Source organism: Amblyomma americanum, chromosome 5, assembly GCF_052857255.1.
Source record: "Amblyomma americanum isolate KBUSLIRL-KWMA chromosome 5, ASM5285725v1, whole genome shotgun sequence".
Taxonomy (NCBI): Eukaryota; Metazoa; Arthropoda; class Arachnida; order Ixodida; family Ixodidae; genus Amblyomma; species Amblyomma americanum.
The window spans coordinates 187,188,155-187,204,852 of NC_135501.1; the positions used below are offsets into that span (position 1 = coordinate 187,188,155).

The 16,698-nt window shown below is 44.8% G+C and overlaps 1 protein-coding gene across 1 annotated transcript in view; it reads right to left on the reverse strand.

Annotated features, from left to right (window-relative positions):
• LOC144134475 (uncharacterized) overlaps positions 1–16,698 on the reverse strand; it is a 377,143-nt gene that overhangs the window by 188,339 nt on the left and 172,106 nt on the right. Inside the window, exons 70-89 of the mRNA XM_077667385.1 lie at positions 15,922–16,086; positions 15,182–15,322; positions 14,136–14,318; positions 13,688–13,837; positions 13,323–13,487; positions 12,636–12,863; positions 12,133–12,231; positions 11,741–11,893; positions 11,242–11,406; positions 10,391–10,571; positions 9,387–9,535; positions 8,412–8,564; positions 7,913–8,077; positions 7,202–7,372; positions 5,253–5,426; positions 4,378–4,515; positions 4,064–4,228; positions 3,192–3,359; positions 2,573–2,734; positions 2,004–2,357 (exon numbers count right to left, since the gene is read on the reverse strand). Coding sequence (XP_077523511.1) covers positions 2,004–2,357; positions 2,573–2,734; positions 3,192–3,359; positions 4,064–4,228; positions 4,378–4,515; positions 5,253–5,426; positions 7,202–7,372; positions 7,913–8,077; positions 8,412–8,564; positions 9,387–9,535; positions 10,391–10,571; positions 11,242–11,406; positions 11,741–11,893; positions 12,133–12,231; positions 12,636–12,863; positions 13,323–13,487; positions 13,688–13,837; positions 14,136–14,318; positions 15,182–15,322; positions 15,922–16,086 — 3,429 coding nt within the window. The remainder of the gene's footprint in view (positions 1–2,003; positions 2,358–2,572; positions 2,735–3,191; positions 3,360–4,063; positions 4,229–4,377; positions 4,516–5,252; positions 5,427–7,201; positions 7,373–7,912; positions 8,078–8,411; positions 8,565–9,386; positions 9,536–10,390; positions 10,572–11,241; positions 11,407–11,740; positions 11,894–12,132; positions 12,232–12,635; positions 12,864–13,322; positions 13,488–13,687; positions 13,838–14,135; positions 14,319–15,181; positions 15,323–15,921; positions 16,087–16,698) is intronic.

The following is a 16,698-nucleotide window of genomic DNA, read 5'->3' on the forward strand; positions in this document are numbered from 1 at the left end:
GGCATAATGAGTTTTCAACAAATTTTTATTTCACCAGCATAGGTGCAGGTTAACTGCAGATGCCTTCACAAGTCTGTCCCGTTTGCTCTTTGCATGAGAAATTATAATAGGTTTATGGAGGTTTAACGTCCCGAAGCGACTCAGGCTATGAGGGACGCCGTTAGTGAAGGACTCCGGGAATTTCGACCACCTGGGGTTCTTTAACGTGCACTGACATCGCAGAGTACACGGGTCTCTAGAACTTCGCCTCCATCGAAATTCGACCGCCGCAGCCAGGATCGAACCCACACCTTTCGGGTCAGCAGTCGAGCGGCATAATCACTGAACCACCGCGGCGGCCAGAAATTAAACTTTAAATTGTGAAACAGTGTTCTCTGGTTCTATCATTTATACTCAAGGACCCTACTTTCCAGCGATTCCACAAAAAATTGGAGATTTAGCACTTTATGCAGAATTGTGTTTTAGCAGTTACATCGTCTCTTTTTGATGTCATTGTTACGGACATCAGTAGGAATGACAGAAAAAAAGAAAAATCACTAATTTGCTGTAATTCGACACATACACGAGAGGGGAGTTAATCTCAAACTGTTCGGGACAACTATAGCCATCACCACCATGCCGCCGCCGCTTGGTGTTTCGTTCTGCCTAGTACTGCTCCTGTTTACCGTTCTTTCCTTCCCCTCCTCCACTGAACCTTCAGTGCCTCCTCTTCACCAACAGCTCTCCCCACCTTCTTTCATTTTCCTTTGCTCCTTTTATATGCCATGGGGTTTACCTGAAGGTCATTGCAAATCTGGCTTCTTAGTGGCTCACTAGTCTGGTGGCAAAAAGTCAGTTCAGCTATTTTGATAAGCTGGGGAAAAAACAGAAGGCACTATATCTGTATCTTGGTTCCCAAATATAATGTGAGGTGCGTTCTGAGCCAGATGATCTCAGGAAAAATATTGTTTCATACCCAAGTAAATAAGGTAATCTGAATTTTCTTGAAAGTGAGAGTCACGTAACAATGTTCTGCTGAAGCCTTAGCATGCGTGCTTTCCTTATCTGCTCAAGCAAGCTTGCGTGTCAGGTTGGTGGCTCTGGCGACAATATGCTAGCATCCTTTTATGGGATACTGGTGCCTTTTGAAAGAATTATTTATAGTAGCGGCAAAAAAATGCTTTTAGTTTCGAGCAATGCCCAGTATCCAGGGTCTTCTTTATCTTGTTGTGGTACATATTAGATCATCCACGAACGATAGTGAGCCTCAAGCGGCTGCCAAACTTTTGTAGACCTGCATCCCACTAGTGAGTATGCTCACCCAGAAGCCAGAAGGCACAGGACTGTGCATCAGGGCATAATAAAAGAAATCACTGAGTCGCTGCAGGAGAATTTTGTCAAACAAGCACCATTCTTCAAGCGAAGGGAATAAATACCAAGTGGTACTTGACAAATTGCAACACCCACGTTCAATTTCAATTACATTTGAAGTATGCGAGGCAGTCTCCTGCAGAATATTGCAGTGTTCATTTTCAATTCAAGGAATTTAAAATCCTTGCACTGTGGAAAGTTAGAGACCTTATTTAAACTTCACAAGGTATTTTCTCTGCCATTTGCACAAAAAAAAGGCTTGCATTCCGCTGCCTAGTCCTACAAGAAAATAATGCCAAAATGGAAACTTGTAAGAATTAGGAATGAGCAAGGATGGGCCTCTCAGTCAGATGTCAGGACAACAGCACAAAGACAATATTGACAATCTTTTTCTTTTTTTCAAAACGTTGGCTTTGGGTTCAAGTTACCGTGCTAAAGTACAGTGACATACATATGAGACAAACAAACAGGGGCACGAAGCTTATTTGGGTACTGAAGTCAAATCCTCGGCTCTGGTGTGAGGCAGGACCCGTTAACACTGCTAGTTCTCACAATGTTATGTTGGCATTAGAATGAGACACCGTCTTGCTCAATTCTAGTTTGCATACTGTCCAGCAGTAAACAAATGAGGGTGCTGCAAAAGCATGCCAGACCTTGTTCCGACCCTGCTGTAATGTTGCCCACAGGAGGTCAAGGCTCCTCAGGCGCGACTCGGCATCGTCCAGGGTGGCCGAGGGCTTCTGGAGCTCGCGCAGGCGTTCGTGTGTGCTGTCCAGAAGTTCGGACACCTCGCCGTACATGCACTGCTGCTGCTGGTGCTCCTGGTAATGCTGCTCCAGGGAGTGCAGCACCTCTTTGGCCAGCGACAGCAGGCTTGTGTAGCGTGCCGACAGCTGCGTGAACTGGTTGCAGATGCTCGAGTCCGAGTATGTCTCGAGCAGCAGCTGCGCCTTTAGGTTGAGCGTGTCGAACTCGGACTGCCACTCAAACACCGTCTGCAGTAGAACCTGCAGGAACAGAAAAGCCAGTCAGGTTTGTGAAAGACTATTCTCATCAAAATGGGATGGCGGTCAACATTTCCTCTGATATTTCAATCTTTCGTCCATGTTTATTGATCAGCAAATAGCAAACAGCTAACTATAAGAAGCTGTACAAAACATGATACAGAGGCACAGCGATATTGCAAAATAAAGCAATCAGCACAACACTCCAGCCAACTTGCCTGGAATTCCTCCAGCTTGATGCGCTTAGACTCGAGGTCCGGCTGCAGTTGCTGGAACGAGCGAACCTGTGGTTCATGCTGGTTCAGCCAGTCCTGGCAACGGCGGAACTGTTCCTCGTACTCGTCCCACTTGACGAGGCCCACGTCCAGGGCTGACTTGACCTGCGTTGAACAGTGGGCATTCACAGTTGGAGACCATCCCGAGCTCAAGAGAGATCCCAATACTGGACACCTGGACTAACATCCAGTGCACAAACTTGGATTTGTAGCAAAATCAGCCCATCGCAGTTTAAATTGCTGTTACTGCCAAAATCAAGAAGTCATATATGTCTGTTACTCTAGTTGCTTGCAAACCATGACAATAAGAACCAATAAACATTAAGTCAGGCATTAAGTCAGACATTAAGTCAGAGAAAGAAAGTCTTAGAGGCTGGAACCCACAGAATACTGGCCTGTGCATAAGCCACGAGGTATTCCACATGCGAGCAGTGCAAACAAATAGAGAAAAGAATGCTGCTTGCACCAGCAGTGTCACTGCGTGCCTTGCCATAATTTTTTTTCTTTTTAAAAATGCTAAAGAATGCGATAGCAAAATGTAGTAAGGTGAGCGCATCCACACCTGTGCCATGCGTTCTTCGAATTCTTCGACAGCCTTCACTAGCTGCCCGGCCTCTTGATCAACGTGCTGCTGTTCCACTTCGTCCTCCATGAAGCCTCGTGCTGTCTCTGCCAGGGCAAGCATCAGCTGCAGCCGCTTCTGGCCTTCCTCCTGTTCTGCTTCCAGTACCTGCCATGGTTGCAAGAAATATTAGTACATGACTGTCGTTCACAAATGCCTTGAAGCTGCAGTTAGAAGTGCATAACAGGGACTGCAGTCATTGCCAGAAGTGTCAGAACAAGGACAATTCACTCTATGATGCAAATAAAAGATAACTGCCACAGCTGACTTGACACTTCAATATGAACATAAATCAGGGTTTTTTCGATACCCTCCTTTTCACTCAGCTACAGAGCTTACTACTTTCACAACCGATAATTACAGTGACTAGCAATGTGACTAGTAACCACAACAATATCACTAGCCATGTCATAGCTAGTGATATTTTACATATGTTTGATATTTTACATATATTTTACATACAATGTATTTTACATACATTTACATACATACAAAGTACATAGATTTTCATACAGTGGTGTCTAAGAGAACATATAGATTTTAAGACAAGGTATAATGATGCTAACATTTCGTACTTCTAGCCAAGAAAGCATTCAAATATCACGCCTATTACGATCTACAAAAAAAATTAAGAAAAGGTCAGAATACTTCCATTCCTCATATGTACGAACATAGCTGATGCCATTGAAGTTTTGTGTCCAGGAACGTTCAGCACATCAATCAGCTTTAATTCATGTAGTTCTCATTTATCCATGTCATTCACGGACATCATAAAAAAGAAAGAAAAATTCAATAAAAGCAGTCAAATTCACCTTGAGGGTGCCATGCTTGCTCCTAAGCTCGTTGCGGTCGCCCGATGGTTCGGCGCACTTATTCAGTTTTTCCTGAGCTTGTTCCAGCCAGGAGCTGAGGTTAGCACATGCGTCCATGAACTCTTGCAGGTGGCCCATGACAGATTTCTGCTGCCGCAGATATTCCTGCACATTCACCAAGCAGAACGGTGCACTAAAGCAGCTGACAGGACAAGAGTCAATAAGCAAAATTAGCTGGAGCGAACAGAGCGATAGCCATAACAAATGCACATTGTCGGCTTGCTATACAGTGTTTCAGAGAAACAGTGACTTACCTTGACAGAGCCAGCCAGGGTGCTGTACTTTCCTGAAATCTCAGGCTTTGGAGCTGCTGACGTCTGTTGGAGCTCTTGTGCCTTGACGGCGAGAGACTCGACCATGGGCTCAAATGACTCGACATCCTTTACAAGGCTCTGAATCAGGAGAGAAAACAAAAGAGGAAATGTAATTATGCAAAAGTAAGCTGTGAAAGATATGCAATTAAGCAATCCATCGCTCTTTCTGTTAGGAATTGCCACAGCAAGCTTCAATGTACAGTGCAGTACATGTTTGTCTCACAGATGCTTGGATCATCAGTATTTATATATTTAGGGGGGCTACAGGGTGCAGACGAGATATGGTGAATCAGGAAACATCAGAATCAGATACTGAAACTTTGCATTTTGTCTGCACACAGCTTTGTGAAGCTGAGAATCAAACTGATTTATTCATAACTGCCGATATAAAACTGCTATATCGCAAATCACAGTGCACTGCAACTAATGCCTTTCAATAGAATAATGCATTGTGCCATTAGCATCAACATCAACAATATATTTTGACTTCAGCCAAACTTGACACAATTTTATTTTCTTATTATTTATAATAAACAAAATGATTGCCTCACAAATAGCCAGATAGCCAAATGCTTTTTTATTTTAATAAACATTTTAATAAAACCACCTCCCTAGAACTTCATTAAATCGCTACTTGACTAGCTGTGTATATTGGATGCCAACAGTGTAGCATGCAGTAACAATAAAAAAAGAAATAAGGATTTGCTGCAGTGGTGGCTTCTATTAAGCCACTTCCAGCCGAAACTAATATATACAAGAAAGAGATGGAGATGATCTCAAAGGAATTTCGGCAGCCAATCCAAGCCGAGCCTTACATTTGCCCTCCTCAGCCTAGCCTTGCGCTGTGTGACTGACTCCTTGACAGAGGCACTCTGGCGTTTCTTCTTGACCTCTTCCAGCTGGTTGTCGTGGTCTTCAATCCACTGGAGGAGGCGCTGCTCCGAGGAACTGTAGTCGGTCCACTGGAGGAGTGCTGTTTCCAGGGAGACCTGAAAAAAAGAAAAAGATCAGAGTCCAGTGACGCGTTCCCACACCGGTACAGTGGTCAAGACAAAATTACGGAGGGCACTAAAACTACTCATGTACTTTGACTGTGAAAGCAATGACTCCTCATGAGCTCTGCTGCAAGGTTTATTAAAGACTCCTTCCTTTATAATGATGCATCTACTCATTAGCATAGATCCTAAAGAAGCGCATCCACTAGGTTCGCCGTAATTTGCCAAGAAGCAATGCGGTCTTGTGGCCTATGCGCTGCGTGCTTGCCTCGCAATTTGAAGGTCCTTGGTTCAAATCCCTGCACCTTCGGAAGGATTTTTATTTTTTAGCGAAAGCTACATAGGTCACGAACTTGCAGTTTCGTCGTGCTCGCATTCCCACCGTGGTCGCACCGCACCACGTGACCAACCACGTGACTGGTCGCGTGACCAATTGCGTGACGAACCACGTGACAACAACTAGCCAGACAACAAGACTAACCTGGACTTGCGATCAAGATTAACCAAGGCTAACCAAGCTGTGCCTTAGCTTTCGCTACGTATATCCTGGCATAGCCGAGCTAAGCCCCTGCCAATTTTTTTCTTTGGTGTAGACGTCACTACCTTATGGTCTACTGATGACTTGATGAGAGATGACAACGACATCACTGGGCGATTTACGGACCACTGCTGCTGGTCAACGCTCCTAGGTTTCCTTGCTGACGAGCCTTATAATGCTTTCTCATTAAAAAAGCGAAAATAAAAGGGACTGCGCGGTGGCTCAGTGGCTGGGGCTCTCAACTGCTGAATCCCAGGACACACAATATCAGCTGCAGCAGCCTGCATTGCGTGGAAGTGAAACACAAAAGGCCCCCAGGTACAGTGCGATGCCAGTGCCTGTTAAAGAACCCCGGGTGATGAAAATCACATTCAGAGCCCTGCACTACACCCACACTCTTTCTCTCTTCTTTAGTTCACTCTCTCCTTCATTCCTTCCTTCATGGCTTGGTTTTGGTGACAACCAAGAAGCGAGACAGTTACTTTCCTTTCCTCAAAGCCATTTTAATTTTCACTGAAAAAGAAAAAGAATGAAAACTGAAGGGAACAGCTTTGAGACAAAACAGAAGTAAAATTTACAGGGTAGCAAAGCTATGTGCCACTCCTGTCTTCATCTCTCCTTCATGTCAAAAGTATATCAGCAGACTTTTTCTGCCTCAGCCCTAGGAGTGACCATAGGGAGCTATCCACTCATGAAATACTAACAAGTTTTCATGGCACATGCACACCACTTAAGCCTACGTCTTAAGAAAACAAATTTTTAAGTTTTCTTTTACTTCTGCGCTGTTGAATCAAAATGCTAAACATACAACAGCAGCTCGCCGTAACTTGTACAACCCGCTTTCAAGCAGAACCCATTTTATCAGCAGTCAACATCAATTGTCTAATAGGACACGTTATGTGAAAGAGCTAGAAATTTCTGACCCTACGTTTCGTCCCTGGACAACTTTCCCTCCCTTCTATACATACATGCACAAACTTGATCAATGACAAAATGAAGCGACAGCATGGCAACCTTTCATCACAAAAAATGAAACTTCCAGGAGAATACTAAACTATGCCATACATAAGGAGGTGAGCACTTTGTCTGCTTAAAACCACCCCGCCTTTTTTCTTTCTCTTCTGTCTCTCTCTTTCAAATCACGAAGCATCCTCTAGATTCAAAGAGGTAAATCATTTCCTGCCACACGGTTTGGGTCGGCGGCTGAGGGGCTGACAGGCCAGTGACTTGCCTTGGCGTCGGAGAGCTTGAGCACGAGGCGATCCCACTGCTTCTGCAGCTCCTGCATCTCCTGGTTGAGCGGGGCCTTGCCAGAGGCATGGGTGCCCCGCAAGGTTTTCTCACCGGCCGTGAGAGCCGAGTGCAGTAGGGCATGGCCTTCATCTTGCTTCCTCACCATTCCCTGAACAAAAGATCAAAATGTAGTTTAGCAAAACTTGGCAGTGACAAAGAGCACCACAAGGGGCAAGTTACAAGAGTTCAACGTGAACAATAAATGGTGGCTTTCAAAACTGAAGTCTGCAAGAGCTCTGGCAAACTTTCCAAGCAGATCATACGATAAAACAGGAAAAGCATTCAATGAATAAAAGCTAGATCAGTCACAGCAGTGACTGGCAGGTTGGTTCAAAGCATAAGTTGAAGACAGCAGCTGACCCTAACTGCTGACTTTATGTTCATCGGCCACACTCATTGGTTGTGTCACAGTGGAGCCCGTTAATTCGCTTTGCAAGAGTAAGTTCACCCACGTAAAGCTTCCTTTCTGCCTACGTGTCAATCAGTTCACTGATGCCGCCACCCACAACTAATCACGTGACTGATGACACTGGGTCACGTGACTCTGCTATGTGATGGGGCATTTCACGCAGATGATGACCACAAGATCTCAAGGGGTCTGGCTACAGCTGACATTGCAGAAGGAAGAGGCAAAGCGTTCAGTACACACCTGCACTTTGGCAAGCTGAGCCTCCACCTCACTCTTGCCAGCAGTTGGGCCAGAGCACTCAGCCAAGGAGGCAGCCATACTGTCCATCCACTCACGAGCTGCCACAGCAGCTGTTCGGTACTGCTCGTGCTGGTTGTACGTGTCACGTGCCCTGCCCAGCAGGTCCTGCAGGAACAATAAAAGCAATATCCTGAGTGAGCAAACAGCAAACACCCTCACATTAGTGCTTCAAAAGTCACTGCAAGGCATGAGGTATTGCAATGCAATGAATTAGCTTTATCTGTCAAGTATTTCTGCAATGCTTAGTAGATACGGCATTTTAGTCCTGACAGTGTGTCATCCCTATGGACATGCAGGTCCTGTAGTCATGACACAGTAGCGTAGCGAGATGACACAGCCCCATAATATAGGGTGGTACAGCATGCCATCACTCGTGTCATTTTGCAATGTTATGCACTATAAAGTGACCACTCTGTCTACTCTATCAAGCTTTGCTTACCTTAGCCAGGTTGAGAGTGACCTGGTACCGAGAGCTGACCAGCGTGAGCTGGTTGCGGATGTAGGTGTCCAGGTGTGATGTCAGCAAGCCTTGGGCGAGCAGCGTCACCCTGTCCAGAGTCTCATGACCCTTCTCAAGCTCTTCAACGAGACCCTGCGGAGGAAATGGTAGATCAACATTGAAGAAAATCACCTAACGCTCACTAAAGCTGCTAACCTTAGCAAAATTTGAATCATGCACCCTTACACAAGTAGTCAAAACCAGGCTCAAGGGTGCATTTTCTTCCATGTAGATTTGCCAAAGCTTTGCCACGCAGTATGTTTTTATCCTTGAATACGATACCATTGATCATTTAAAAAGTGAAATAAAAATAGTTAGGCATGTTCCTTTTCTTTTCTGTCCCACTGGACAGCGATTTCCCTGCACACTCCTTTGTTATTCTAAAGATACCCCCTAATTCGTAACATTTTTTTTTTAAGCATGACGGGGAATTTTTTTTAATAGTGCTGGAAGAAAGGCACGTATGCGAAGGCATACATCATGCAAGGCTGGCTTGTGGTGGAAGAAACGAAGAAATAAACAATTCAAAAACGAATACCATTTCTCCTCTCCGGTCACACCATCATCGCTCTCGGCAGTCACATACAGTCAAGACCACCCACACCGACGACTCTCTCTGCCCACCCTCCGACTTCCCGCACCTTTGCACACTGTCTTGCTCTGCCCACACACCATGCCCCCCCCCCCTCTTGGCAGTTGCCCCAAAACTCCTGTCCCAGAGTCAGGTGACCTCTACCAGGACCTTACACGGTCTATGCTAGAACACATAGGAGCACCAGCAAACCACCTTAGGACGAACAAGGCAGGTGTTGCCGGATGTTGTCAGGGACAGAGAGGGTGTTGCCACTTGACAAATTTTTTTTGTTCAACGCTATCTAGGGACTTCGGCACCAAGTTGCAGGCATAATGAAGTACCTGCGCTGTCTCGAATGCCTTCTTCTTCTCTTCCAGCGTCGGCCAGAGGAGTGTCCTCTGGTTTTTGATGTCATCCTCCATCAGCTGCAGCCACTCACTCATGTGCTCGTACTCCTCGCGGAACTCCCGCAGCTGAGAGCAGGTGGTGCCTGCATGGTGAATCGGAGAGATGCGCATGAAATTTCAGAACCTTGGAATGACTTCCTTTACAGAAGCATGGATGACCAGAGGAGTTGGTGCAAGTTCATGCAAAAGTGCTGTGTGTCATGTTCATTCCTTTTGAATAGGCTGTGCTTTCTTTTATTTTACTATATTTTTTTGTTTCCATCTAACATTGCATATACTACAAATCTTACAGGACTTAAACTGAGGTAAAATATGAGTGAGGTAAAACACTCTTAACTATTAAGAAGCAATGTTTGTAAAGCTGTTCAAAGCATAATTAGCTTTTAGAACAACAGGTGGTATTTCGTGGTCAATAATTAAAATACCACAACATAAGAAAACCTTGATGAAGGTCTACTTAACCTTAACCATAATGTAAAAACGTACACATTAAAAGCACTGAATCAGGCAGACATGCAATCACAAGCTCAGCACATACAGAATGCAGCATGTGCATATGAATGTTCATACAAAGCACATGCATGGTCGATGTGGGTAGATGGCATGCACTAAACGGACAGTTGGAAAAGAGACTGCTCTGGTGAAGCGATGGTCCCGGGTTCGAACCCCGGACAGGCCAAATTTTTCTTTAACTGCGAAGTTTCTGAGAAAGCTGTATAGCTTTCCTTTGTCGCCGTATGGCTGCGCTCGGGTGGATGCCAATGAGTAATTACTCTTTTATTAGAAATCTACACCACCTTGGGGGATTCCCCTAAACATATGACCAACATTTTCACAACAGTAACATACTTTTATGGCTTGCTTCAGTAAATGATTGTTTCCGCATTGAAAGGATTAAAACAAGCGTAAGGTTTTCCACATTTGTGATGATAACGTACCCAGCTTTTCTTTTGTGGAAGAAATCTCATCAAAGAGACTGGTGAGGTCACCCTGAAGTGCCGAGACCTGGTTATCCAGAAGGGCAATGCCAGGCTCTGATGTGGAAGCTTTCGTTGTCTCTGCAGCAGTGGTTACCGCATCCAGCTTCAAGTTTCCTTCTGCGCGCTTGGCTAGGAGATCCTGTAAAAGCAGAATGACAACACAGTGTTTCCTTGTTTGTTCAGCAGAGTGAAACTTAAAATTCTGATGAAGCGAAAGCTTCGAAATGGGTCAAGAAGCAACAGTTTATTACCAGTATAAAAGCAAAACTGAAAACAGACCAATATACATTGATAAGCCAAATAAATGTCACGAGCACATTATAGGCAGAGAGTGAGCCCCCAATCCTCACAAAAAAACCCTGTTGGAAAGTTTAAATTTCTGCTTATGATCGCCACCAACATCTCGAAAGCGATGTTCCACATGCACCACATATAGTTGCTGAAAATTTGGTTCTGCTTACAATTTTTGTTCTTAACAAGAGAAAGATCTGAGAAAGCTTTATATCAAATATCTCGAGACAGTAATAGTGCACAAAAAAAAAAAAGGTGTATTAGGTCCAATCCCAGTTCGGTTGATTGGCTCAGTCAGTTTCATTTAACCTCAACTAAAGAGCTACAAAGCATTGCATAACTCTTCTTTGTTAACAGTGAATTTAGAAAGGTTCTCTAATAATTCGTTCCTTGCATATGCCTGCATTCATAACTGTTCAGTTATGCTTGTTCCTTTCCCTCTTGCAATATTTTTTTTATTATTTATCTCTCTCAATATTCGGCCCCTTTATTTAACAAAATGTCTCGCAGCTGCTTACCTCCAACACAGAGATGCTAGACTCAAGGCTGAGTCTGTCACTCAGCGAGCGAGTGAACGGTGGAACTTTCTCCCTCAGCTGACGGAGCCAAGACACCAAGTCATCGCAGGCATTCTTGAAGTCCAGGTGATTCCTGTAGGCCTTCTCCGTGGTTTCAACGAGTTTCTGCACAAAAGATTCATAAACAATAATAAATAGTCTCGGGCAACACACCAACAGGGTTCGTGTCAACATGAATTTACTAATGATGGTGACACATATGTGATAAAGATGAAGTGTGGCAAGTGCGCTGCACGCACTCACGCGCATGGGGGGAGAGAAGACGACGAAGTAAGAATACAGATCGGCTCGACCGTATGCTACGTGTACTGTTTCATTGCTAATTATCATTACTACGATACAACAACATACAGAAACCCCCTGGATCAAAAGTGTTGTCTTATGGTAAATGAAATGTCAGGGAGGCGGTAATGTTTTGAGCCTCGGAGACAAAGTTTACCTCTGCACGCTTGCAGGCCTCCTTGAACCGCTCAACGGCATCAAAGGCTGGCTGCGAGTGCTCATTGCCTGGGTGACTCTTGGCCAGTTCGGTTGCTCGTGACTTCAAGTTGTCGACTTGAGCTTGCTCTTGCAAAAGGCGTTGCTCAAGCACCTGCACGTAAGCAGAGTTATTGCATCATTCACGATGGAAGTGGAAGAAGCTGACATATTGTAAGATGCAAAATTAATAGATTTTGTTGCTTCATTGAAAGCTTTGAAGGTGATCCATATGCACTGCATGTTACACAGCTGAACAGAATTATAAAATTTACAGGCCATACTAAAAATAGGAGCAGAAAAAAAAGTCACAAGCTTTCTTTCTGAGGTGAGTGCTAATCAGTGTTGACAAACCTTGCAGCGTTCGGCATGCGCTTTCTTTTCTGCCAGGGTCTCTTGCAACTTGCCAGCATCTTCCAAAGATGCTTCTATGCCCTCTACGGCAGCCAGAACCTGTGAATCGAAATGAAAGCGCAGAAGTGCACTTTATTATTGCCGCAATATCTTCTCCTGGAGAGGCAATGATATCACAGAACACCGACTTCATTCAGACATCTCACTAAAATGTAATTGCAAAAGTTTCATGAACAGAATCTTAGAGTGTTGATTAGGCATACTGAAGTCTAAGCCACAGCATGTCAATCGAAGTCAGCACTTATGAGAAATAACTTGAAGTGGAATGTGACACAACTCATAATACCTCGATAAAGACAGCTCAGGTTACTGCTTGATAAAAAACTCAGTCCACATCCACGACATGAAAATATATCAAGAACAAGAAAGCAGCCTTTCTGTCTCGATGGATAAGGTAGGTTTTCAGTCAAATGCCGATTCCCGAACTGTGAACCATTCTTTACCTGCTTGGTGAGCGCGCTGAGCCCTCCCCACAGCTGGCGAGCATGGTCCAGGGTGGCCCTCAGGCCGGACAGTCTCTGCAGCAGGGCCAGCTTGGCCTCGGTGAGGCTCTGCAGGGCTCGGCTCAGGGGTCCATGCCCCACGGGCGCTGTCTCGCCCAGCACTGTCTGGCACTGCTCAGTGGCGGCCTGTACCAGTGCTACCAGGGCATCCTTGTTGTGCGACACCTCCTGCATGCACAAGATGCAGGAAAAGTGGTGACAGGGAACCATGGCAGAACATGATGGGTGAGGCAGAGCAAGTTGATAAACTTGCATGGCCGCTATAACCGTACATAATGACGGGACTTAGAAATTAAGTCCTGCCAGTTTGTGCTGTTTTACTTGCAGTGCAGGTTGGTACTGTGTGTTTCAAAAACTACGGCCTGGTGTTCAGAGGTCTTGTATGACTCTTTCTTACACCAGGGCAGCCTTATGGCATTTTTTTTATGCTATTCTAAAATACACAGCTTACGCCATACCACTGTGACTAGTTTTTGTGACATCTTCAGTAAACAACAGCAATATAATTGTCTTCTCCATGCTTTAGCTGGGTTATTACTAAGCAACTACTGTTTTAGTTTTACCTATTAAAACCTTGCTCCTAGAAGCTCAGTTTTTAAAGCAGAATAAGTAGCATCAAGAACAGACCTGGATAATAGCCAACTTGCTTTCCAGTTGGCTGAGTGAGCCGTCTGTCAGCTCACACTGGTCAAGTTTCTCATTGGCCTGCTTGATCATCTGTTGAGCATCGGCCATCTGCTTGTCCAGGGTCTGGTGGTTGTTCACGTACTGGGTCCACTTGGTGACTGCCTCCTGCACAGGAAAGTGCAAAGCTGGTTAGGGTTACACTGCTTCAAAGGCACACCAAAGCAAATGAAGAAAACAGAGGTAGTGTGGCGAGTATCGGCACACATTTACAACAGACTGGCTCACTGTTGCATTGCTTAGCTCATGCAATCGATTGACAAGGTAAAAAAATACCGAGGAGAAAAAAAGACAAGAGGATCACTCACCCCAAGAGCAACCACGAGCTGCTGGTACCGCAGAGCCAGGTCAGCCAGTCGACTGCTGCGGCGTGCACTGTGGCCTCCGTGAAGCTGCTGAGCTCTCTCGGTCAGGGAGTCCACTTCAAGCTCCTTCGCTCGCAACTCCCGCAGTGTATCCTGTAGACATTTCCTTGAGGTCACGAACTGTTTCGCCACTACTAATTTTCAAGGCCTTTGTTCTTCTTCTTAATTCATTTCTTCATTTCTTTTGATTCTTATTCAATGAGCAGAGCTAGCAGATGCTATTACACTAAAAAGAGATTAGGCCTGGCACAAGGTACTCTTAAAGTAGGCTGTGCACCAACTAACATAAAAATGTGGCCTACTCAGAAAGCCCAAAGGATCCTAAGGGCCATTTTTAAGGCCCAGGCCTTTGAGGATCTTTGAGCACTGCTTTGAAAAATTGGCGGCGTACCTGCAGCTTCTCCAGGCGATTTCGCTTGGCCTCGAGGGTGTCGCAGAGCAGCAGCCCCTGCAGCTCGGCATCCCGCTCGGACATCCACTGCTGCAGCTTCTCCACCTGGATGTGGTGCTCCTCCCACTTGCTGAGAAGTTGCTCCAGGGACTCGCGTGCCCGGGTCACCATGTCACTCACCACCTGAACCAGGGCGGGTCATGTTCATTTCCAATACACAGGGTATCGATGAAGTGGAAACAAGTTTTGTTACAAATACAGCGTCTATTCACTTATGACTTTTTTTAAAACAGTAAACTGACAAAAAAATCCGTAGCATGTGCGCAAGACGAACATATAGAATGACGTCATACAATCCTGCTGCAGAGTGAGGATATAATGTAACGATACTATAAAATATAAATTTAGCACCTTGCGTGACATCTAGTTCCAAAAAAGTTTCTGTTTAATTAAGATTAAGATTAGGAACGCTTGGGATGGTATGAAAGAGTGTTTACCCTCAACACAGGCAACAGAACTCAGCTGTTTTAAAGAAGGGGAAACCAAAGAGCAGGGTGGAAGTGTGGTGTGTGGCAGAAACAAAAAGTGCGGTATAAATAAACACACCACGAACTAAGCATTTTTGCTTGCATTATACATACAAGTCACAATTTTTTCTTCACTTATTATACAGAACAACTGCCTCAAATAACATTTGGGTACACATAAATAATACAGGCTTTCATGGTGTATTTCTGGTACATGAAAAACAACAGTGACCTAGCTGCCAACTATTTTGTTTACTGCTGAGGATCAAAATTTTTATTGCATAAAAGTAAACTACTTTTAAGGAAAGCCACAAATACCCCTTTTCCTTGTTTTTCTAATGAGCAATAAGCACAGCTTCATGACCTCCCAACAAATGTCTATACTTAATCAATTGGATAGTGAAACAGGTATTATTGTACTGAAGTAAAAATGAAAACAGCGCACATATTAGCACAAGGAATGCATCTTCTTTCTTTGGAGGTAGGCATAGAGAAAACAAGAAGGTGCAGGATGCTCACCTGCCACTGTTGCTTCAGGGCATCCAGCTCTCCCACCACGACATTGTGGCCAGCAGGTAGCGTGCTCTGAAGGACAATGGGCAGCTGCTTCTCTGCTCGCTTCAGCTCCTCATCTTGGGTCCCGAAGCTGGCCTCAATAGCCTGCAAAAGCCAACATGGCATGAACACAGAAGTTATTTTGTAGATTCAGAAATGCTTCCATTCCAGTAGTTATGGCCAAGGAAACTGCATATGTGCCATCACATGTATTTGCACAACTGCGCTGTGAATACACAAGAGGAAAGAAAGATGTAAACTTGACGTTTCATGCAGAGCTGAAGACGACATTCGAGATGCCTGTAGTCACAAGTATGTTCTTATGTCACCGCAAGTGAAGAGGGTGTTGTATTTAGCCAGTCAAAATGCTTTCTTCATCCTGGTTGCCAAGAAGGAAAGAAGCATTCAAGCTGCTTCTGTTAGGTATTCAATTAGTTTGCAAGGCATTAGAATTGGATAATAAGTTAAAAACTGGCATATTAAAAAAAACCACAACTTCAGCGATGAAAAGAGGAGATGAACAAAACCACCTTTTCTCTTCATCCCAGCACTTGCACTGTGTTTAACATGCCATCATCACCACCATCATCTAGACAAAACTTCGAACCTCAGTAGTTTATTTACAGCCTCGAGTCAACAGGGGCATATGCAGCTCATCCAAATGAGAGGCATCAAGCAGTGGCTGAAAGAAAAGTGAGGATCACCTTGAGCCTTTCCAAATTGCTGTACAGGGCCAGTTGGTCCAGCCCAAGGTTGGACAGTGCCGCAGCCTGTTCCTGTGTGGTACTCAGCCAGTCCCGGACGTTGCCCAAGTGCTTGCTCAGTTGCTCATGCTGTGTGACTGCATCTTCCAAGAACTTCACTGCTTCCTAAAAAGCAGAAACATGAGCAGCAAATCATTAGCTAGCTGAAACAGGCATTATTACACACATGACGGCTGCTGAGACCCCAGTGTGATTCGGAAAGGGGGCAGTCCTGTTTGAACCACGCATTTCTTCAAGTTTTTCGTCGAAAAAAACGGCCGTCAATTTCTACCTCTGTTCCCATTCCTGCACCATGACTTCTCAGTATAAGCGGAGACACATTAAGAAACCAAAGGGCTGCAAGCGTGGCAAGACAATTGAACCACGGACAGCAAGATGAGAAGCTCTTAATCGGGGGAGCCTTAATACTAGCGAGGTTAAATTTCACTCTGAAGGTGTGAAGACGCTTTTTCAGAAGTGTTATTCGACCTCGTTTGTATTTCATTTCAGTCCTCTTGTTCGCAATTCATTCGTTCCTGACAGTACATTATCGATGGGCAAAAGCACAGAACTTAAGAAATTTATTTAACACAAGCGGTACCTTGAACTCAGCAAAAATACTGTCACTAACGATGCTCAAGATAAGAGCAGCTTAGTATATCTCTCCCGCAGGTCCCTGGTACTGCCTTGTGCGAAATGATCGTAATCACCCTCACGAAACAAGCAAAACTTAATGCG